Source organism: Balaenoptera physalus (genome assembly GCF_965194825.1).
Source record: "Balaenoptera physalus genome assembly, chromosome: 5".
NCBI classification, from domain to species: domain Eukaryota; kingdom Metazoa; phylum Chordata; class Mammalia; order Artiodactyla; family Balaenopteridae; genus Balaenoptera; species Balaenoptera physalus.
Genome location: NC_138884.1, coordinates 6,884,257 through 6,908,207, shown reverse-complemented (window position 1 = coordinate 6,908,207; position 23,951 = coordinate 6,884,257). Strand labels below are relative to the sequence as shown.

General features: G+C 40.2%; 1 protein-coding gene across 5 annotated transcripts; it reads right to left on the bottom strand.

The window, feature by feature from the left end:
- Nucleotides 1-1,316: 1,316 nt before the first annotated feature.
- Nucleotides 1,317-22,462, bottom strand: NPY5R (neuropeptide Y receptor Y5). Of its 5 annotated transcripts, XM_082461781.1 has the most exons (3): nt 15,530-22,462; nt 2,786-3,381; nt 1,317-2,671 (listed from the first exon to the last, which is right to left on the bottom strand). In XM_082461781.1, the coding sequence occupies exons 1-3, from the start codon at nt 15,740-15,742 to the stop codon at nt 2,029-2,031; spliced, it is 1,452 nt and encodes a 483-aa protein (XP_082317907.1). In that variant the 5' UTR covers nt 15,743-22,462; the 3' UTR covers nt 1,317-2,028. The 5 variants fall into 5 exon arrangements, with proteins under 5 accessions (XP_082317907.1, XP_082317905.1, XP_082317906.1 ...); XM_082461779.1 differs by having other exon boundaries at nt 1,317-3,381; XM_082461780.1 differs by having other exon boundaries at nt 1,317-3,378.
- Nucleotides 22,463-23,951: the final 1,489 nt, after the last annotated feature.

Below are 23,951 nucleotides of genomic sequence, written 5' to 3'. Positions count from 1 at the left end.
TCAGGGTTACTTGAGATGCTGCCTCCTGGGCTTGAAGTCCTAAAACTTCCCGCCGAATAAAACAGAACTCTCAACGTTCAGGTTGTGAATATCTTTATAGTCGACAATACCTTTCTGAAGAGTTCTTGGTGATAAACAAGTTCCTGAAGTGTCCCTGGGCTTGGCAGCGACAAGACCCCGTAGAGCAGACAGCCCAGGCTCAGGATAAACTGGGGAACGTGGTGGAGATTCAGAGGGACCACACAGCCAGCGAGTTTACGACAGCAGCAGGGGTGGAGGATGCTGGGGCTGGACCCTCAGGCCTGGACCCTGCTGAGAACAGACCACACATTCTACAACACACGCAGAAGCCGAGGGAACAGAGATCAGGCGAGACAGTTGCCTCTCAGCTGGAGCTGGGCAGGAGTCAGCAGGGGACACGTGGGGACCAGCTCCATCTTCTGCTTCCCCTATGTGTAGGCCTTGCCTAGGGAAGCAGGAGAGGCCCGAGAAAAGCCCCCGTAGAGAGTCTGCACTTTCAATTGACTAAACAACGACCAGAGTTACCTACTATTTGAAAACTTAAACGGTTTCTTGTTTTGCTTGGTTGTTTTCCCTTATGAACAGGAATCAATACAGGAGATGGTTAAATCAGAGAAAGGAACTGAAGACAGCATTATTATTTCACACATCTGAGCCTCATGTGAAAACATTCATTATTTTTAGGGACTTAGCTCTATAAAAAACTGGCTAAAACAAACAAAAAGCTCCAGTTGAAAAGACTGACCTCAGTCTAGTAAGATAGCATATGAGACCTCAGTACTGAAATAGCATAAAGTATATTAATCATTCTACATCTTGGCCAAAAAAATTAACTAACTTTTTTTTTCCCCCTGTAGACACTTCAAGTATTCTTTACAATTATTTAATACTTGGAAATATAGACACCATTTATATTTCACATTTTAGAATATAAAAGATGTATATGAGGGCTTCCCTGGTGGCGCAGCGGTTGAGAATCTGCCTACCAATGCAGGGGACACAGGTTCGAGCCCTGGTCTGGGAAGATCCCACATGCCGCGGAGCGGCTGGGCCTGTGAGCCACAATTGCTGAGCCTGTGCGTCTGGAGCCTGTGCTCCGCAACAAGAGAGGCCACGATGGTGAGAGGTCCGCGCACCGCGATGAAGAGTGGCCCCCGCTTGCCACAACTGGAGAAAGCCCTCGCACAGAAACAAAGACCCAACACAGCCATTAATAGATAAATAAATAAATAAATAAATAAATAAATAAATAAATAGCTATTACTATGAAGATTCTTATAAAAAAAAAGATGTATATGAAAACAATTTTTATTTGATAGTTTAATGTCATGGTGTAAGTCTAGAAAAGATTTAAAATCTATTTTTATTTGATAAATTAACAGTGTATTACTAGGATAGTGGGGAATAAATTGACAATTTGACCAATCATCAATAATAGGAAATAAACATTTTCCTTTAGAGGTTCTAAAACTGTACCCAATGTTGACATTTAATTTATGACTTAGGCATATATCTGTCACTTAGTTATGGTTTGCTGGTCATATTAAAGTTTTCTGTATTGTCAGAAACTATTAAGAAATCTGTGAAGTAAAAATGAAGATTATTAGATGTTCCTCATACCTGAAATTAAATGTCTTAGGAGACATATTTTTGCTTATAATTTTGAACAAAAAATACTGAAATGGTTAAATATAACTTTTATTTTAAACAAGAACTTACAATTCATTGGTTTACAAGACAAGCTGAAATGGAAGGTAATATAACTACTCTTTAAAATGAAATTACAGATTGGATTGACAATGACTTTATACAACTAAATGAATTTATCATATTATAACATGTTAAAATTATCTTCCATATATTAGGAACTGCTATCCAAATCCAGAGCTCTTACACATAAATTAAATTCCGTAAGTTAACAAAATTTGTTGATTATACATACATAGTTACTGTGAGTATATTTTAGATGATCCCCACACTCGTACTTTCCTTGGAAAACACTGAGAATTATGACATATGAAGACAGCGTATAAGGGACCTTAAGTCGGCTTTGATCCCATTATTAAGAAATCCATATAGAATTGGATTAAGACAACAGGACGTCATGCCTAGCAAGTGACAGATGCAATACACCAGCTTGAAGTGCCTGTTGGAAATGAGGCTGTCGTTAAAGTCGGTCACCACGTGGAAAAGGTGCAGAGGCATCCAGCTGACTGCAAACACGAGTATCAAGACGGTCAGTCTGTAGAACACACTTCGAGATCTTTTTTTTAATCTCATGATCGAACAGTTTACTCTCATCTCATGAACATCTGAGTTTTCTTCCGGTTTCACCTCAAAGCAAGTGGGGACCCCTGGTATAAACTTACGGGATGAAGGGGGCTGACTTTTCCCAGAGCCCAAGTGTTCTGGAAGCCTTCTTGAGCGGTTCTCTGGAGGAGGTCTCACTGGAGCAGGCAGCACGCATGCCGTCTTCTTGCTGTACCTCCTTCTGTGCTTTCTGATGAATGAATAGCTCCATTTCCGGCTGCTGGAGATCCTCACCTGAGGCCCACTCTTTTTGGAAGGATGGAGAGTTAAGTTGATCATCTCATTTTCTTCTAGCTGGTTTTCTTGGTTGGACAATCCACAGCTTATGCTCCTGCAGACACTGGTATGACTTACAGTTAGACAAACTAAGGGCAGAATATACTGAACAAGCAATAAAGAGATAGTGAAAGCAATTCGGTATGCATCGGATGGCCATGACTCGACACATAAATACCTGCTGCTGAGCAACGCTGAACCAAACGTCTCCTGAAGTTCCACAAGGCTGTGAAACACTGGGAGGGGAGAACACATTGCAAAGCCTAGTGTCCAGACAGTGGCGATCAGGAAATAGCCATGGTTTGCTGTTAAATGATTAGACACAGGATGTTTTATCATATGATACCTGACGATGGCGATTGATATTAAAATTAAAGTGGAAACCAGAACTGTCACACACTGAAGGAAAGGCATAATGTGACACATGACTCTGCCAAACTTCCACTGATCCAGCAAGACAGAGGTCAGTGTGAAAGGTGAGCAAAACAGCACAACCAAGATATCGGAGAAGGCCAGATTCCCAATGAGGAAGTTGACCGTTGTCTTCTGATTTCGCTTCCTCATGAGAGCCATTAAAATAAGTAGATTCCCCATAAAACCAAGAAGACTTACAAATGTATAGAGTCCAATCAGAAAATACTGCAAGTCATCGACACTGCTTTTATAGTCATCCCAGACTGGGAAATCAGAATTCCGAGTGGCAGCAGTATTGTTCTCTGCAGCAAGTGTCTTGTTATAATAATCCTTGAGCTCTGAATCCATATTATTCTCCTGCTTGGAATAAAAAGACATCAGTTGGCAACTTGAAAAAAAATTCCATCACTACTATGAATTAATCCATTGAGAAGGAAACATTTTACCATTTGGTCCCATTACCATTTACTAAATGTACCATTTATATTTGGTCCCTTATTCATTTACTAAAAAGTTTAGGGAAGTCTTTAACTGGCAACAAGTACAGTGCAAATGTGAACCAATAACAATTACAGTAAGTTTAAATCTATCATCACTTCTATGGTGTGCTGACTCGTGTTAAAATAGCAGAACTTTTTAAAAAAATTTATGTATAAATAATGTAAGGGACAGAAAAGACAAATGTGGATAAGAACTTCAAGATTATAATAGCTAATTAATATTGTTCTCCAGTCAAGGTACCTGATACATGTTGTAGTCATATAATCTTACCTTAAACATTCCTTCTTCTCTTACATCAGTCAAGGTCAAACTTAAAAGTCACCTGCTCTAAAGTGTTCCTTTATCTGTTCAACTGGATGTGATCTCCTTTCGGAACCCCATGTATTTCTGTTTATAGCTGTCTGATGCTACATGACACAATTTGCTTTGCACTGTAATTATAATAAAAACCAGTATACCTTATTTATATATAAGCAATGGAAAACTGAAACTGTGTTTTACTCACCGTGGTGTCTACCATAAAACATGGCACAGTAACTTCACCATGGAAAGTGTTAAATAAATGTATGTGGGAAAATGAAAAATTCAAACAAAAATAAATATTTATGGGGAAATGAGAAATTCAAACAAAAAGCTAATATCCTAAATATATCCAGTTCATATAATCTTCAGATTTGAGCTTCTCAAGTGTAGAAACACTATTCCATGACCTACATGTATAGAGTAGGCACTCAATAAATGTTTATCACATGGTATTGTTGACTATGTGAACACAATTCTGGATGGCAAAATCATTTCATGATCAGTTCTCAGTCCTCTGAGAGGTGCAGATTATCATGAATTAAGCCATTAACCAGCTGGCTGCTGGTGTTTTTAAAAACAAAATTTACCTGTTTATTTTTTAATTTAAAAATTGAAAGTAGATTTCAGCATTAAAAAGATTAAATAAATTCACATTTTTTAAGGAAGATAACATGGCATAAAGTTAAATGTAGAAGTGATACTAATATAACATCCCATAATAAGTTTTTTCACCTCAAGGAAATTAATAATGTAATATTAATACCACAATGATATTACTTTTACTTTTTTTAAATTGGAGTATAATTGCTTTACAATGTTGTGTTAGTTTCTGCTGTACAGTGAAGTGAATCAGCTGTATGTATACATATATCCCCCTTCCCTCTTGGACCTCCCTCCCACCCCCCCCCATCCCACCCATCTAGGTCATCACAGAGCACCAAGCTGAGCTCCCTGTGCTATACAGCAGGTTCCCACTAGCTATCTAGTTTACACATGGAAGTGTATTTAGGTCAAACCTAATCTCCCAATTCATCCCACCCTCCCCTTCCCCTTCTGTGTCCACATGTCTGTTCTCTACCTCTGTGTTTTGATTCCTGCCCTGCAAATAGGTTCATCTGTACTATTTTTCAGCATTCCATATATATGCGTTAATACACAATATTTGTTTTTCTTTTTCTGACTTACTTCACTCTGTATGACAGATACTAGATCCATCCACATCTCTACAAATGACCCAATTTCATTTATTTTTATGGCTGAGTAATAGTCTATTGTATATATGTACCACATCTTCTTTAGCCACTCATGGACCCTTAGGTTGTTTCCATGTCCTGGCTATTGTAAATAGTGCTGCAATGAACATTGGGGTACATGTGTCTTTTTGAATTATGGTTTTTCTCAGGGTAAATGCCCAGTAGTGGTATTGCTGGGTCATATGGTATTTCTATTTTTAATATTTTAAGGAACCTCCATACTGTTCTCTACAGTGGCTGTATCAATTTACATTCCCACCAACAGTGCAAGAGGGTTCCCTTTTCTCCACACCCACTCCACCCTTTGTAGATTTTTTGATGATGGCCATTCTAACCAGTGTGAGATCATACCTCATTGTAGTTTTGATTTGCATTTCTCTAATAATTAGTGATGCTGAATATCTTTTCATGTGCCTCTTGCCCATCTATATGTCTTCTTTGGTGAAATGTCTATTTAGGTCTTCTGCCCATTTTTTGATTGTGTTGTTTGTTTTTTTGATATTGAGCTGCATGAGCTGTTTGTATATTTTGGAGATTCATCCTTTGTCCATTGTTTCATTTGCAAACATTTTCCCCCATTCTGTGGGCTGTCTTTTCATCTTGTTTATGGTTTCCTTTGCTGTGTAAAAGTTTTTAAGTTTAATTAGGTCCCATTTGCTTATTTTTGTTTTTATTTTCATTACTCTAGGAGGTGGGCCATAAAAGATCTTGCTGTGGTTTATGTCAAAGAGTGTTTTTCCTATGTTTTCCTCTAAGAGATTTATAGTGTCCAGTCTTACATTTAAGTCTTTAATCCATTTTGAGCTTATTTTTGTGTATGGTGTTAGGTAGTGCTCTAATTTCATTCTTTTACATGTAGCTGTCCAGTTTTCCCAGCACCATTTATTGAAGAGGCTGTCTTTTCTCCATTGTATATTCTTGCCTTCTTTGTCATAGATTAGGTGACCATAGGTGTGTGGGTTTATCTCTGGGCTTTCTATCCTGTACCATTGATCTATATTTCTGTTTTTGTGCCAGTACCATACTGTCTTGATTACTGTAGCTTTGTAGTATAGTCTGAAGTCAGGGAGCCTGAATCCTCCAGCTCCGTTTTTCTTTCTTAACACTGTTTTACCTATTCGGGGTCTTTTGTGTTTCCATACAGATTGTAAAATCTTTTGTTCTAATTCTGTGAAAAATGCCACTGGTAATTTGATAGGGATTGCACTGAACCTGTAGATTGCTTTGGGTAGTATAGTCGTTTTCACAATATTGATTCTCCCAATCCAGGAGCATGGTATATATCTCCATCTGTTTGTGTCATCTTTGATTTGTGTCTTCAGTGTTTTATAGTTTTCTGAGTACAGGTCTTTTGCTTCCTTAAGTAGGTTTATTCCCAGGTATTTTATTCTTTTTGCTGCAGTGGTAAATGGGAGTGTTTCCTTAATTTCTCTTTTTGATCTTTCACTGTTAGTGTATAGGAATGCAAGAGATTTCTGTGCATTAATTTTGTATCCTGCAACCTTACCAAATTCATTGATTAGTTCTAGTAGTTTTCTGGTGACATCTTTAGGATCTTCTATGTATAGTATCATGTCATCGGCAAATAGTGACAGTTTTACTTCTTCTTTTCCAATTTGTATTCCTTTTATTTCTTTTTCTTCTCTGATTGCTGTGGCTAAGACTTCCAAAGGTATGTTGAATAATAGTGGCAAGAATGGACATCCTTGACTTGTTCCTGATCTTAGAGGAAATACTTTCAGTTCTTCATCATTGAGAATGATGTTTGTTGTGGGTTTGTCATTTATGGCTTTTATTATGTTGAGGTAGGTTCCCTCTCTGCCCACTTTCTGGAGAGTTTTTATCATAAATGTTTGTTGAATTTTGTCAAAAGCTTTTTCTGCATCCATTGAGATGATCATATGGTTTTTATTCTTTGTTTATATGGTGTATCACATTTATTGATTTGCATATATTGAAGAATCCTTGCATCCCTGGGATAAATTCCACTTGATCATGGTGTATGATCCTTTTAATGTGGTGTTGGATTCTGTTTGCTAGTATCTTGTTGAGGAAGTTTGCGTCTATGTTCATTAGTGATATTGGCCTGTAATTTTCTTTTTTTGTGATATCTTTGTCTGATTTTGGTATCAGGGTGATGGTGGCCTCATAGAACGAGATTGAGAGTGTTCCTCCCTCTGCAATTTTTTGGAAGAGCTTGAGAAGGTTAGGTGTTATCTCTTCTTTAAATGTTTGATAGAATTCGCCTGTGAAGCCATCTGGTCCTGGACTTTTGTTTGTTGATTTTTAATTACCGTTTCATTTTCATTACTTGTGATCAGTCTGTTTGTATTTTCTAATTCTTCCTGGTTCAGTCTTGGAAAGTTGTACCTTTCCAAGAATTTGTCCATTTCTTCCAGACTGTCCATTTTATTGGCATATAGTTGCTTGTAGTAGCTCTTATGACCCTTTGTATTTCTGTGGTGTCAGTTGTAATTTCTCTTTTTTCATTTCTAATTTTATTGATCTGACTCCTCTCCCTTTTTTTTCTTGATGAGTCTGGCTAAAAGTTTATCAATTATGGTTATCTTCTCGAAGAACCAACTTTTAGTTTTATTGATCTTTGCTATTGTTTCTTCATTTCTATTTCATTTATTTCTGCTCTGATCTTTATGATTTCTTTCCTTCTACTAATTTTGGGTTTTTCCTTATCTCTTGTAACAGTCTTTATCTTAAAGTCTATTTTATCTTATATGAGTATTGCTACTCCAGGTTTCTTGTGATTTCCATTTGCATGGAATATCTTTTACCATCCCCTCACTTTCAGTCTGTATGTGTCCCTAGGTCTAAAGTGGGTCTCTTGTAGACAGCATATATATGGGTCTTGTTTTTGTATCCTTTCAGCCAGTGTATGTCTTTTGGTTGGAGCATTAAACGTTCTATATTGAAGATGATTATTGATATGTATGTTCTTATTACCATTTTCTTAATAGATTTGTGTTTGTTTTTGTGGGTCTTTTTCTTCTCTTGTGTTTCCCACCTAGAGAAATTCCTTTAGCATTTGTTATAAAGCTGGTTTGGTGGTGCTGAATTCTCTTAGCTTTTGCTTGTCTGTAAAGCTTTTGATTTCTCCATCAAATCTGAATGAGATGCATGCTGGTAGAGTAATCTTGGTTGTAGATTTTTCCCTTTCATCACTTTAAATATATCCTGCCACTCCTTCTGGCCTGAAGAGTTTTTGCTGAAAAATCAGCTGATAACCTTATGGGGATTCCCTTGTATGTTATTTGTTGCTTTTCCTTTGCTGCTTTTTATATATTTTCTTTGACTTTAATATTTGTTAGTTTGATTAATATGTGTCTTGGTGTGTTTCTTCTAGGGTTTATCCTGTATGGCACTCTCTGCACTTCCTGGACTTGGGTGGAGATTTCCTTTCCCATGTTAGGGAAGTTTCGACTATAATCTCTTCAAATATTTTCTCAGACGCTTTCTCTTTCTCTTCTTCTTCTGGGACCCTTATAATTTGAATGTTGTTGCATTTAATGTTGTCCCAGAGGTCTCTGAGATTGTCTTCAATTCTTTCCATTATTTTTTCTTTATTCTGCTCCTTGGCAGTTATTTCCACCATCCTACCTTCCAGCTCACTTATTCGCTCTTCTCCCTCAGTTATTCTACTATTGATTCCTTCTAGTGTATTTTTCATTTCAGTTATTGTGTTGTCCATCACTGTTTGTTTGTTCTTTAGTTCTTCTAGGTCCATGTTAAACATTTCTTGTATTTTCTGAATGCGTGCCTCCATTCTATTTCCAAGATTTTGTATCATTTTTACTATCATTACTCTTAATTCTTTTTCAGGTAGGTTGCCTATTTCCTCCTCATTTATTTTTTCTTGTAGCTTTTTACCTTGCTCCTTTGTTTGTAACATATTTTTTAGTCGTTTCATTTTTTTTTTTGATAGGTAGGGCTGTATACCTGTCTTACTGGTTGTTTGGCCTGAAGCATGCAGCACTAGAATTTGCAGGCAGTTGGGCAGAGCCAGTTTGGTGCCGATATGAGGACTGCTGGGAGACCTCAGTCTGATTAATATTCCCTGGGATCTGAGGTTCTCTGTTAGTCCAGCAGTTTGGACTCAGTGTTCCCACCAGAGGAATTCAGACCCGATCCTCGGCCTGAGAACCAAGCTACCACAAGCCGTGCAGCACAGCAAAAGAAAAGGAAAAAAAAAAAAAAGAAGCAGTACAATAACAAAGAATAAAAAAAAAAATAAAATTAGAAAAATAAAAAAATATAAGGAAAAATAAAAATATAAGTGAAACAACTACATCAAGGTAAAACAGAACCACAACAGAAAAAAAAAAAAGGTGGGTGAAACCTCAAAGGAGCCGAAAGGAGCAGAACAATAACAAATTATAAAGAGCAAAATAAAATTAGAAAAATAAAAAACTTATCAGAAAAAATAAAAATATAAACGAATTAACAACAAGGTAAAACAGAACCACAACATAAAAAAAAAAAAAAAGACCAGAAAAAGCTTGGGCTGTGGGGGGTGGGGCTTAAGTTTGGGAAGGAGCTTAGCCAGGGGCGGGGTTTAGGGTGGGGGTCAGGGCCCAGGCTCAGGACCTGCGCTGCTGGGAAAGGTGTGCCTTGGAGTTCACCCCGGCTCGGAGTTCCAAGGTAAGGCCCTGGGTGGGGGTGTGGGCGGGGCTTAGGCTCAGCGTGGTGGGAGGGAGCCTCCGAGGGCAGAGGTCTAGTCCCAGGACCTCAGCAAGCTTTCTGGGGCCCAGGTGGGCAGGGGAAGCACTCACCACACTCCCTTCTGTTCCTCCGCTCTTCCGAGGGTCTCCCCCATCCCTGTTCATCCCCTAACTGTGGGTGGGCCCTTCCGGTCGTGGGAACCCCGTCCCTCCCCCAGCCGCCCCTCAGGGGCACCAGTCCTGTCCATCCAACCTTTACTTTTCCTCCCCCCTCCCTCCCACTCCCACAGGACCCGGCGGCTGGAGGGGGCCCGGTTGGGCAGATCAGGCTCGGGACCTCAGCAGGCTCCCTGGGGTCCAAGTGGGCAGGGGGAACGCTGCCCTCCCGAGGGTCTCCCCCATTCCCCCTCTGGGCGTGGGACCCCCTCCCCTCCCCCAGCTGCCCCTCAAGGGTGCCGGTCCCATCCTGCCTCAAGTTCTCCTCCCCCCTTCCTTCCCCACCTCATCCTACCCAGTCGCTCGGGGGTTCCTCCCGTCCCCTTAGGTGTCCGTGGTCCCCCAGCAGGGCCGGGTAGGTGCCCTAGTTGTGTGCAGACGTGAACGCTGCGTCTTCCCGGTCCACCCTCTTGACTCTGCTGATGTTACTTATTTACTGTTACATATTAGAGATCTGGCAGTATTGCCTAATGAAGTACACAACTGCCTATAATATATCAAGAAGAGGCAAAAGGAATGTTTTCTCCCCTTTAAAAAAGCAAGCACTTCCATTTTTTTTAAACAAGAATATCCTACAGCATACTCAGGACAGCAACAGTTTGTTAATTCTGATGAGTATACCTTGTTATAGAGATCCTGATATATATATAGTTTAAAAAGGCATTTTCACTACATATCAGTGTATGTTTATCAACCTGTTTCTAGATCTATAGTTGGGTAATTATACTTAAAACTATAAAAATACATATATATTTAAATTAATAGTAAACCTTATTATCTTCAATTTATAAGGGAATTACAGGTCCTGGTCCAATAAATTTCCAAGTAGAAAATCTTACTGTGTACACACATTCATCATAAATAACTTTAAGTTTATATATAGCAATTTTCAAATGGGATGATATAAGCATTTCTGTGCTATAAGAAAATTTAAAAGTTTAAGTTTTTCACAACTTCTATAACCGATTTTATGTTGATTGAATTTCTGAAAGCTAATTATCAATACATCCCTTTAAAGATAAATGAATTCAAAAGCTCAGGATCTTATTCATTTATTCTTAGGCTCTAACTGACAATTTACACTGATGTTGCCTCAAATTAAAAAAGATAACTGGTACCAAAGTGACTCACCAGGGTTACTGATTCATCCCACTCATCATAAGGCCATCAGTCAATGGCCTTCCTGCCACTCCCCTGGACAGCTCAGTGAGCCCCTAATCAAAGCCCAGACTGGCTTTCTCATCTCATTTCCTGAGATATGATGACACCCTGGCTCCACCTCGCTTGTTCAGAATCCTATTTACACTCATAATCTGTACAAGCTGTTTCTTACCACGATCCTTGTGTATATATATATAGCTTAGTTATTCTTCTCTGGACTCACTTTTTGGGAACAATCCTAAGAGGCTATGCAGCACAATTGGTGGTAATAGAAAGAATGTGGTTCTGAGTCTAAAACTCAGAGTGCCTCCAATGCATGGTCAGTTCTCTCTGCTAGACTCTAATGGAGAGAAGGAAAAATGTTTTAATTACGTTCATAATTTTAATGATGCTTAATAGAGTATGTTACACATAGTGGATGCTAAGTAAGTATCTGTTACTTAATAATTTTAGAAAAGTAGTTTAATTTTTCCAGCTTTAAAATAACAGAAATGAATCATCCTGGGAATATGGGCAAATTCAGGGTAAAGTATAACTATATGTGTATATACGTATATATATGTGTATATATATATATGTGTGTGTGTGTGTGTGTGTGTGTCTGTACATATATACATATATGAGAACCACTGAAAGTAGACAAGGTTTCAGATGGTCCCAAAACAAAATGAAGAGTACCTACATAAACAATTGTGATGATTTACCACTTTACAATTTTAAATTACAAGGAGGCCTCATTTTAAAGTTCTTCACTTTGTTTCACTTATTGTGTTTTTTACCAGTTGAAGGTTTGGGGCAATCCTGTGTAGAGCAAGTCTATCAGCACCATTTTTCCAACAGCCTTTGCTCACTTCGTGTCTCTGTGTCACACTTCAGTAATTCTCTCGATATTTCAAATTTGTCATTATTATTTTATTTGGTATGTTGATACGTGATCAGTGATCTCTGATGTACTACTGTAGTGGTTTGGGGCACCACAAACTTCCCCGTGTAAGATGACAACTTAACCCGTAAACGTTGTGTGTGTTCTGACAGTTCCACTGACTGGCCATGCCCCCATCTCTCTCCCTCTCCTTGGGCCTCCCTGTTCCCTGAGACACAACAGTATTGCAATCTGGCCAGTTGTTAATCCTACAATGGCCTCTAAGTGTTCAAATGAAAAGGAAGAGTTTCATGTCTCTCACTTTAAATCAAAAGCTAGAAACGATTAAGCTCAGTAAGCAAGGCACGTCAGAAGCGAGATAGGCTAAAAGCTAAGCCTCTTGCACCAAACTGTTAGCCAAGTTGTGAATGCAAAGGAACAGTTCTTGAAGGAAATTAAAAGTGCTACTCCAGTTAATACATGAGTGATAAGAAAGAGAAACAGCCTTATTGCTGATACGGAGGAAGTTTTAGTGGTCTGGATAAAAGATCAAACCAGTGACAACATTCCCTTAAGCCAAAGCCTCATCCAGAGCCAGACCCTAACTCTCTTCAATTCTGTGAAGGCTGAGAGAGGTGAGGACGCTGGAAGAAAAGTCTGAAGCCAGCAGAGGTTCATGAGATTTAAGGAAAGAAGCCGTTTCCATAACAGAAAAGTGCAAGGTGAAGCAGCAAGTGCTGATATACAAGCTACATTAAGTTACCCAGAAGCTCTAGCTAAGGTACTTCTGAAGGTGGATACACGAAAGAACAGATTTTCAATGTAGAGTAAACAGTCTTATATTGGAAGATGCCATCTAGGACTTTCATAGCTAGAGAGGAGAAGTTGATACCTGGCTTCAAAGCTTCAAAGGACAGGCTGACCCTCTTGTTAGGGGCTAATGCAGCCAGTGACTTTACGTTGAGCCAAAGCTCATTTACTATTCTGAAAATCCTAGGGCCTTGAAGAATTAGGATCAATCTACTCTACCTGTGCTCTATATACAGAACAACAAAGCCTAGATAACAGCACATCTGTTGACAATAGGGTTTACTGAATATTTTAAGCCCACTGTTGAGACCTACTGCTTAGAAAAAAGGATTCCTTTCAAAATAGTACTGCTCGTTGACAATGCACCTGGTCAACCAAGAGCTCTGACGAAGATGTAAGAGATTGATGTTGTTTTCTTGCCCGCTGACACGACATCCATTCTGCAGCCCACAGATCAAGGAGTAATTTCGACTTTCAAGTCTTATTATTTAAGAAACACATTTTTGTAAGGCTTGAGCTGCCATAGACAGTGATTCCTCTGATGGATTTGGGCAAAGTCAATTGAAAAACTTCTGGAAAGGATTCACCATTCTAGATGCCATTAAGAATATTTGTGATTCATGAGAACAGGTCAACATATCAACATGACCACGGGTTTGGAAGAAGTTGATTTCAACCGTCATGGATGACTATGAGGGGTCAAGACTTCAGTGAAGGAAGGAACTGCAGATGTGGTGGAAACAGCAAGAGAACTAGAATTAGACATGGAGCCTGAAGATGTGACTGAATTGCTATAATTTCATGATAAAACTTTAACGGGTGAGGAGTTGCTTCTTATGGATGAACTTAGAAAGTGGTTTCTTGAGATGGAATCTTCTCAAGAAGATCCATCTTGAGATGGTAGAAATGCTGTGAAGATTGCTGAAATGACACCAGAAGTTTAAGGAAAGGGAAAAAAAGCACACAGGATTTCTTTCCTTCAACTTAGCCCTTGACGTCCTTTTTTCCTGAAAAGTACAATAAGGAAGCCTATAATGGAAATGTAAATCTCTTTAATAATGATCTGTTTTGCAACAAGTGTCATAATGAACGTTGTACAATTTTATGCAACATAAATATTTTATAATTAATAAAAAATAATGTTAAATGTGAACTTCATCTCAGATCACTAGAGAAATTATGAAATAGAGAATGTTTTTAAAATGAAATATTATTTTAGAAGAAATCTGATATTGACTGTGTGAAACCTTTGTGGTGCCTAATTACGAGATTTTGTTTTTCTCTTTTATATCTAGTTTTAACCCCTCTACCCTCAGAATTCCTAGGCTGAAACACCAAGCTTTAATCCTCAGAGTAGAAGTGACAAAAAAAAATTTCCTGGTTAAACTGTGGTGACTGTTTTTAAAAAAGCAATGTCTTGTAAAGACATTGTAATTTTGTTATATTGTAATTGTTTATAAAAATTGATCTATATGTGACACCAAGAGAAATGAAATCTCGTGAATAGACTTTAAGTATGTTGAATAGATAGTTCTTAAAAAAGAACTGCAGGAACTCAGGACGATGAAGGACTAAGCGTGCACATTTAAGTAAGGTCCCTTTGTTAGGATCTTTACCTGCCTTATGTAAATGCACATCTTTCATCTCAAAAAAGATGCCAATCACACAAAAGAATAAAATCCATGTAATTTTTTTTCCCTCCAGCAATGATAACATACCATCTATTGCCTACTTTGCTGTGATGCTGGAACAATGGCGAGATTCCACGTTCTAAAATATTCCCACGATTTATTTTTAAAGCCAGAATCTGGCCAAATTTGAATCGGAAAGAAATACTGCTCCGCTCAGCTGATAAACACGCAGGCACAGCCACCCTCTCTTCCCATGTCTAACAGTAGAGTTTCTCTTCCCTTGAGAAACCTGAAATTTAAAATTTCATTCGGGCTGCAAATTCCGCTGAGAGCGCCTTAGGCAATTTCCACGATCTCTCAGAAAGTCTCTGGGCTTCGATCCAACGCGGTGGTTCGGTCCCTTTAAAGGGTAACCGAAAGGTCCGCAAGCTCGGGGATGAATCCCCGGGGTCGGGATTCGAGGCGCAGGGATGTGTCCCCGGAGCGCAGACCCGGGCGCGCCGCTTCGGGGTCCCGGGCATCCGCGGGCGGCGGGGCAGGTGCTCGACGCCCCGGGACCCCAGCCCCGGACGCCGCCGGGCCGCCGCGGGCTCGCCCTCCCCGGAGGCTGCGTCCTCCCCGCCCCGGCTCCGGCGGGACCCCCGACACGCTCCTCCGGCTCAGCTCCGCGCGCCCACCCGGGGGGCTCCTGCGCCGCACGGGAGCCCCGCCGGGTCCCTCCGCTCTCCCTCCGCGCGCCGAAGTCGCCCGGACCCCCCGCTTCCAGCCCCGGCCCTTCCCGTACCTCGGGGCGCCCCGGCTCCCGGGATGGCGGCCGCTCGTGCGCCCGGCGGCGGCGGGGACGGGGGCAGGGGGCGCCCGGGCACACGACTGCTCCCCGAGCCCGCCCAGGGCGCCCCCTACCTCCGCGTGGGCCGGGGAGAGGCGGCAGCCCCCGGCACCCCGTCTCCCGGGCCGGGCCCGCCGAGGCCGCGCAGGGAAGTCGGGGTCCGCGGCCGGCGTGGGCGCCCGGGGAACGCCGCAAGGCCCAGGTTTTCTCTTTGTTCGAAAAATAATAATAAAAACCAAACCAAAGCAGCGCGCTGGTCTTTCTCGCACCTTCCGGAGGGCGGCGGGGGGGCGTCTGGGCGGGGGTCGGCCCGACCTGCGGGGACGCGGGGTGGCGGAGGCGCTCGGGCGCAGTAGGCACGCGGTTCCGGCGGGCGCCGCGGGGACCAGGCGTGGGCGCGGGGCCCGGGAGGCTGGAGCCAGCCCACGCTTCCCAGCCTGCGCGTGGCAGCTGAAGAGGGCTGGGATGAAAAGAGTTGTCATAGGCTAAAAAGTCCCAAGCAAAGAGAACTTGTCCTCCTTTTCTGCTCAACGTGATTTCCATCCCCAGGGCGTCCAAATCTGTATCGCGCAGGTTTGCCTTATTTTTAGTTATTAGTTGTCAGGTGCTTAATGCTTTTCTCTCTCTCTCTCTGTGTGTGTGTGTGTGTGTGTGTGCGCGCGCGCGCGCGCGCGCGTGAGACAGGGAGGGAGGGAGAGAGAAAAAAGAAGAGGCAAGAGAGATTGGGATGAAACCGTGCACAAGCCCCTGGGTCCCTGTCGTTTGAAGTAAGAGGCTTTTGCTTTAGTCTCTGGAGCCTCCCTTGAATCTCTAAAGGCTGCTCCAGAGTTAATGATTGGGAACGTGAACATGCAGAAACAAAGAATAGTGTTGGGTGGAGAAACTGGTGACAAATTCAGACCACAAACCAGCCACAGCAAAATCACCGAACTCCCAGTTCCCTGAAAGATACAGATAAAGGCCCCGCACACATTCCTCAGTTGTTTTTACAGGAAGCAGATCCCCAGATGAAAACTGCTGAGCACAAGCCCTTAGACTCTAGACCGGTTGAAACCAAAAGGTTGATGATGCTTGAAACTTCACCTTGATGTCAACCAATCCGAGAACTGTGCATGAGCGGATCACACACCCTGCCGCCCCCTCCTTCACACAGCCCTTAAAACCCCTTCCCCGAAAGCCATCGGGGAGCTGGGGTCTTCTGAGCGTGAGCTGCCTGTTGCCCTTGCTTGGCGCCTGCAGTAAACGCTGCACTTTCCTTCACCACAACCCAGTGTCAGTCGATTGGCTTTACTGCCCGCGGGCAAGTGAACCCAAGTTTGTTTGTGTAACAGGGAGAGGTCCATATGTCTTTGACTATAGCCGAGACTGAGAAGGGGTGTGTTTATTGTACACTTTAAAGCTAAAGATGGCTATGTGACAGTCACAGCACGGTGTGTGTGGTGAGGAGTGCAATCGTGTGGGACTAGCCCTCTCTAAACTGCAGAGGACTGTATCCCTTAGGAGTGACACTACTTGTAAATCTAATTTCTGGGGGCAGTAAATGCTAGCTGTTACCCCAGAAGCCAGAGAAAAAATTCCTGTGGCCCTTTTCTGCTGAATTTTAGTATTTGATACTCAGGGCACCTGTATAGATTGTTGTTGTATCAGCCAGAGTCATCCAAGAGCTTTAAATACCCAAGTATATAAACTTCCTATTTCATTCATCGCTGTCTTAGCACAATAGGCATTCTGAGAAGGCCCATGGGATTCTGCAGTGGGTGAAAGGAAAGATGGAAGTGTCAAGAAGCAGTGCCTGGGGAGAAAAGAAAGCTTGGTTCTTAGACTTTCTTAACTCCAGCATCTGTACAGTAAAGCACCACACCTACCACATAAATTTCTACCCTCCCATACCCTGTACAGTTACAATACACGCCTACTTCTAGGACATATTGGCTTTAAAACAACTTCCAAACGAACCCCATTGTGACTATTGTTTGGGAGGGGGAAATTTCCCCCTGTCCCCTCCCGGAGTTCTTGTGACTGGACTAATAATAAAATGGACACAAGACAGATTAACAGGAGAAAAATAAACAAATTTTAATTCATATGCAGGGAGGTCTCATAGAAATGAGACCTAAGAAGTGGCCAAAGCAAGCAGCTTTTACAGTTTTTAGACAAAGAAACAATAAATTTGTGAGGAATTGACAGGACAAGGGAATTTAGGCTTTGGGTGCTTAATTAGTAAGGAATCTCAACAGAGTTTGCGCTTGGGGTAGTAAAGTAAAGAAGTAACACGCTTTGTTTATACAGACTTCTCGGCCAAATTCCGGATCTCTGGTAGTGAGGGTGTCCTTCCACCTCCAGACGCAGGGACAGCCCCTTTCACATGGGAGATTTCTTTGCTGCCTTAAGAGAGACAGAAAGGAGGGTCAGAGTGTCCCTATTGCACTGGTCATTTCTTAAGTAACTTTAATTCGAAGTAACCAATATGCCATCATGGCGTATTTTGGGGTGGCCCACCCTGAGCCCTAACACTAGCTTCCAAAAACAAATACAACTAGGCTATGCTACAAGCTTTTGTATATCAAAAATACAAGATGAATTGTAGTTTTTTCTTTTCCACCGATTTGGGGTTTTTCTTTCGATGATATGCATTTAGGTTTGAAGTAACTATCATTATTAGAGTAAAAATAAAAGGCCGCCATATTTTTGAGGTGAAGATTTTGGTTAACCCACCATTTCTCTTCTCACCACGCACACAACCATGCAGGCCTCAAAAGGGGAGTCAGAATTTCTTCTTTAAATACACGCTTGCTGTACATGGAGTGAACACATTGTTAGGATTTTTTTTTTTTTTGAAAAAATTGTCAAGTTGAAAAATTCCAACAATATGCTACATAAAGAAGAAAATACAAAGATAACTGTGTTTTTATCTTCAAATTTCCCAGGAGGGACTCAAGACTCATCATCACTCTTTATAGAACATAATAATTTCGTTTCTATTTGATGGAGTGACATTCAAACACAGGAAGTACCACCACGGGAACAAAAATAGTAATGCCCACCTCTGCTCTATGTATTTTTCCCTCTCACTATTTGCAAAATGCTCATTTGGGAAATTAAGTCGGGTTTTATGTGTGTTACAAAATTAAACTGGCTATTGTCCAGTTCTCGTGGTTCTTTATCAGTTATGGAAGGAAGCATATCTATAAAGGTAAAACTTAAAATTGCTAGGTAACTCCTAAGACAAATTATTGAATAATAAAACACTCTCCAGACAATGCCTGGGGTAACATTTCTCTGAGGAATGTCTGTTGTTTTTATCAAAGTTATTGCTGCATTTTAATAACAGCTACCATTTGTGGAGGCCAGTTACTAAAGTGCTTTGATGTAATCTCAAATGATATGTGATCTCGAATATTAGTTATAGTGGGAGTGAATAAACTAAAGAAAATATTATTTTAGTTGTTGCATTCTTTTCCTCTGAAGCTTTTTGTTATACTCACGAAGAGTAAACATTTCTTTGTCCACTGTTTCTACCATGATAAATTTAAATCTTTAATTCTTAAAAGGTATGGAAAGGGCCATCTCTGTGTGTTACAAATATTTTTATGATGATCATTGCTGCATTGATTTCTCTGGAATCATAATAATTTGTTATATAATCAATATTTAGGACTTAAAACAAGGAACTAACTTATAATTGTGAAATACAAGCAATTTTTTAAGTAACAGAAGATATTTTTTTAAAATAAGTTAACCTAAAGTATTTGCGTGCATAGAGTCATTTTTTCCAGGGAATTCAATCATAATTTTGAAGTGCTAAGGGAGAACTATAAACATTTCATTGCCTTCTTCTGACCAACACTGTGGTACTTAAGCAAAACTTTCTCTTTCTCTTTGATGCCCTAATGATTAAAGCATTCACTATAAAGCAGTGACTGATTCCAATTCTTTTTCTAAAGTAATTTTTTCATGTTAAAAATATATACACACTTATGTGTGATACCCACATATATAGTTATATAATCAAATATCACATACGTATTTGTATAATGGTAGTTTGTCAAAACACCTGGATTGCAGCCAGGTTTTATCCCAAATTAATGGTGTGGCTTTAGACAAAGCACTTGATCTTTTTAGTCCTTACTTTCTTTGTCTGTAAAACAAAATATTTTGACTAGCAGATCTGGAGCCCCCTTCTAGCTCTGAAAACCTATGACTTTATGCCATTAACAAACACATATTACAGATATATGGGTAGAAAAATAACTTTTTTGGATCTTCAGAAAAATTTAATGGTGATAAACATTGTTTGTTTACCCTCCATATTAGGAGGAAGAAAAAGAAGAAAGAAATATTGTTGATAATGTTTCCCATTATTAGTGTACATTCTCTTCCCTGCAGCTAGTAATAACTATATAATGATATTTAATTCATTCTTTTTAAAAGTTGTGGGTGTCTTAAAGCAAATCATTCTATATCTAATTACATTATTTAAAATTTTTATTACAAAATATATAAAGGAAGAGAACATGGATTCCTTTGGAGACACAATATTCTATCATACAAATTCATACATAGGTCATATATTCTTCCCTTCTGTAGGTTAAAACTCCACACAAAAAGTGTTGTTGATAAATATCACCTCAGTATCATCTTAAGATAAATTTTCATTTCTTAGCTAATTTTTCAAGGTTAAAAAATTAAATCTAGTTATAAAGCTAAATATAGCTTTGCTATATTTAAATGGAAATGAAAGGGAAACAGTTTATTTATTTTTGGTATGTCAGTTTGTTTTTAATAGTCTTTAAAAAGGATGTTTAGAGAAATGTTCAAAGCATAAGTTCAGAATCAAAAGCAGATATGGTTGAATAATATGCTCTTTAAAACTGCATCTGTTACCATATTCTTACTCTTATGCTCATAGGTAATTCAGCTTTTAAAAGTATGTTATTCAGCAGGTAGAAAAATATATGAGACATATTCTCTACTAGACATTACATGCATTTTCAAAGGCAGTGAGGTCCATTACTCAAGCTTACACTGAATGGGGAAAGCAGAATTCAACACATAAGAAAATCCAAAATATAAGAATCAAGAGGAGTATAAGAGTAATATGTATAAATATATACATGTGTTATGCATATGTATAAAAATAACAATAATCCATCATAGCTACAAATGCTAAAGATATTTTTTAATGTTTGAGATGAACAAATGGGCTTGATTTGTGATGTTTATAATTTATATAGTCCTATCTTATTTCTTGTTCTTCAATCCCTCAACAAACCTGTTTTCAGTATCTTATGATATGCCAGATATTATTCTAGGCTCTAAGCTTTAAGAGGTGAAAAAAAATAATCACTGGCTTCCAGAGATCCCAGTGTAGCTGTGCAAATACATAACTGACTGCAATATAGTGTGATAAATTCTGTGTTAGAAATAAACTCAGAGACTAGTAGGAATAAAAACAGGAATATAAATACAAACTCAGCCTGTGGGGTGATTTGGGGAGATGGAGAGATAGACATTAGAGAGGGCTTTGTAGTTGAGAAGATACTTGAACTGAAGTTTGAAGAATTGGTGAAAGTTAAACCAGCAGATGGAGGGGATGGGCAAGTAAGAAGTGGGGGGAAACATGAAGGTGATAGAGAGTAATATTCAGAGACCTTCAGGTAGTTCAGTTTGACTGAAGTCTGTGTGGGAATGGGTAGAGGATGCTACTGAAAAGGTTGGTTCACAAGGACATTGTTCGCACTTTTCTTGAAGGATCTGGAGAGAAACTAGATGATTTAAGCTGGGCGGTGACTTCACTGGATGACCATGACAGAAGTTGGTGGCAGAGAGACCATTGAGTAGAGAATTAGCTAGAGCTTGATGGATATAAAAGAACACATTTGAGAGATATTATGCTGTGAAATCAGTGGGAATGTGTGACCGATTCCCAACTCATCCAATGAATTTGAGACCAGTTGAATTTGAGGGTGTGAGAGAGGGAAATACTGGGATGATCCTCAGGTTCCGGCTTGAGGTGTAGAGATGATGACACTGGTTTGTATTGGGTCCACCAGCTGTGAAGCACATTTGCCAAGGAAACCTGGGAGAGGTCTGCACTTTACATGGAGATTTAAGGTTACAGATGTACAAGCGTGTCAGTGATGGCAGAGGGTATGATTATGTTTGAAAGTGAAAAAAGGGAGAAGATTAAGAATGAGGTCTCTGGTAAACTTGGGAATTTCAGGGCTGATCAGGGAAGAGACAGGACCACGAAAGGCAGGACACACAAGTTTTATTTGGGTGGTCCTGGACAGGCTTGCATGACAGGGAAGTTTCTCCCAGAAAGAGACCTTCCAGAGACAGTAGTATGAGCTACCATTCAGAAGGGGGATGGGACAAGGGAATCCCCGGGGAGGAGAAAACAGAGGGACTCTTAGTGTCTAGGTGACACCACTCAGTGGCAAGGTGGGGAGACTTGGGTCAGAGAGCTCTGAAGGGCAGCATTGGATAGGTGTCTTTTATGGCTACAGGATTTGTCTTATCCATGGTTAACAGATGTTTGGTGCAGTTTCTCAGAGTGTATAAAGTAGGTAGGCTCTAAATAACTAAAAATATATTTATTTGGACTGCATATAAAGCAATTAGATTTGTGAGAATTTGAGGTTGATGCAATCCGGCATTTGTGTCCTGCCAGCTGTGAAGAAGTAAACAATATGGGGACCATTTTAGGCTAATACACAGGGGCCATCTCTGGCCGATTGATCATAACAGTATCCTAGGGAGCAAATCACCTAAGGAGGAGATGGAGACAGCAGATCCTTGGGAAGAAGACTGAGAAACAGCCAGTAAGGAAAGAAAACCATCTGAAATGTAGTTAGTGAAGTCAAAGGAAAAGACGATTCCAGGAGAGGATGGTCAAGAGAGTCAAATGCAACATAAAGAATTAAAGTCTGAATTGTATCCACCGGTTTAGTCATTGTTTTCCCTGGCAGAAGCAGGTTCCAGTGGGCCATATGAGAAGCAATGAGAGGACAGGAAATGTGCCTTATTCTCGGAGGAGCGATCAGGACAGAGAAGGCAGATAGAGAAGCTATGACAAGGGTGACGGAGTTACAGTGAGGAAGAGTGAGCAATTTTGTCTTGTTGTTTTTGTTTTCAGTGTTGAGCCAAGAAAAATGAATTGTCAAATAAACAGGTATTTTTGTTATGTTATCGTTGTGTAGAAAACTTCCCAGAACTTAATGGAAAACCAAAAACTCACGGACTCTATGCTCACGGATTGAGTGGGTCAGCACCTCAGGAGAGCACAACGGCGATGGCTTGTCTCTGTCACATGGCACTTGGGGCATCAGCTGGGAAAACGCCGTGGGCTGGTGCGACTCAGTGCCTGGAGACTGGGTCAGCTGGGCTGGAGGATCCATTGCCAAAATGAGGGACAGGAAAGGGAATAAATACCCTATGGCTAATGGCATTATTTCATTCTTTTTTATGGCTGAGTAGTGTTCCATTGTATATATGTACCACATCTTCTTTATCCTTATATCTGTCTGTGAACATTTAGGTTGCTTCCATGTCTTGGTTACTGTAAATAGTGCTGCTATGACATTGGGGTGCATGTATCTTTTGAAATTATGGTTTTCTCCGGATATATGCCCAGGAGTGGGATTGCAGGATCATGTGGTAGCTCTATTTTTGCAATGCAGATGGACCTAGAGATTATCATACTACGTGAAGTAAGCCACACAGAGAAAGACAAATATCATATGATATCACTTATATGTGGAATCTAAAAAAAAAAAAAGATACAACTGAACTTATTTACAAAACAGAAATTGGCCCACAGACATAGAAAACAAATTTATGGTTGCCAAAGGGGAAAGGGGGTTAGGGATAAATTAGGAGTTTGGGGTTAACACATGCATACTACTGTATATAAAATAGATAAAACAGATAATCAATAAGGACCTACTATATAGCACAGGGAATGATACTCAATATTTTGTAATAACCTGTAAGGGAAAATATTCTGAAAACGTATATATATATATCTGAATCACTTTGCTGTATACCTGAAACTAACATAACATTGTAAATCAACTATATTTCAGTAAAAAAAAAAAATACCCTATGGCTTTTACTCCCTTCAGAAGGAAGGAGGAATCCACTGAGGCTGAGGGTATGAGGTGGGAGGCTGGGGAGAGGGGTGGCTATTTGAAATATCTTCTAAGAGGAAAGGAATTGGGAGTCACCCAAGCCTGAGAATTTCTGAGTGACGTTTAAGGCTCAACTGAGGTTTTGAATTTGTAGTTGCAATAACCTGCACAGCTGAGTAATTTCCACCAACATACTATACTAGCAGAGAGTGGCAGCTAAGCAGTCTCTTAGGATGAGAAGGATCGGGTTATACCACAGACCATATTTGGCTATATAACCTCTTTCTAGATTTATATGTATCTGGGGAAAGAAAAGCAACAGCTAGATCTTAAATAAAGGGATGAATAAGGGATAGTTACCTAAGCAAAGTGATACCCGGCAACACTTCTCACCACCTCTGTGCCCATCTGTCATATTATTTAGGTGCACATAAGGAATCTTTCTCCTGTCTTTGGGAAATATTGTCCCATCTCAGGATGGGAAATAGCTTTACATCATGGGGCCAAGTCTGATCTGCTCATGTTGAGATGGGGTCTGATGTCAAGCCTGAGATTTCAG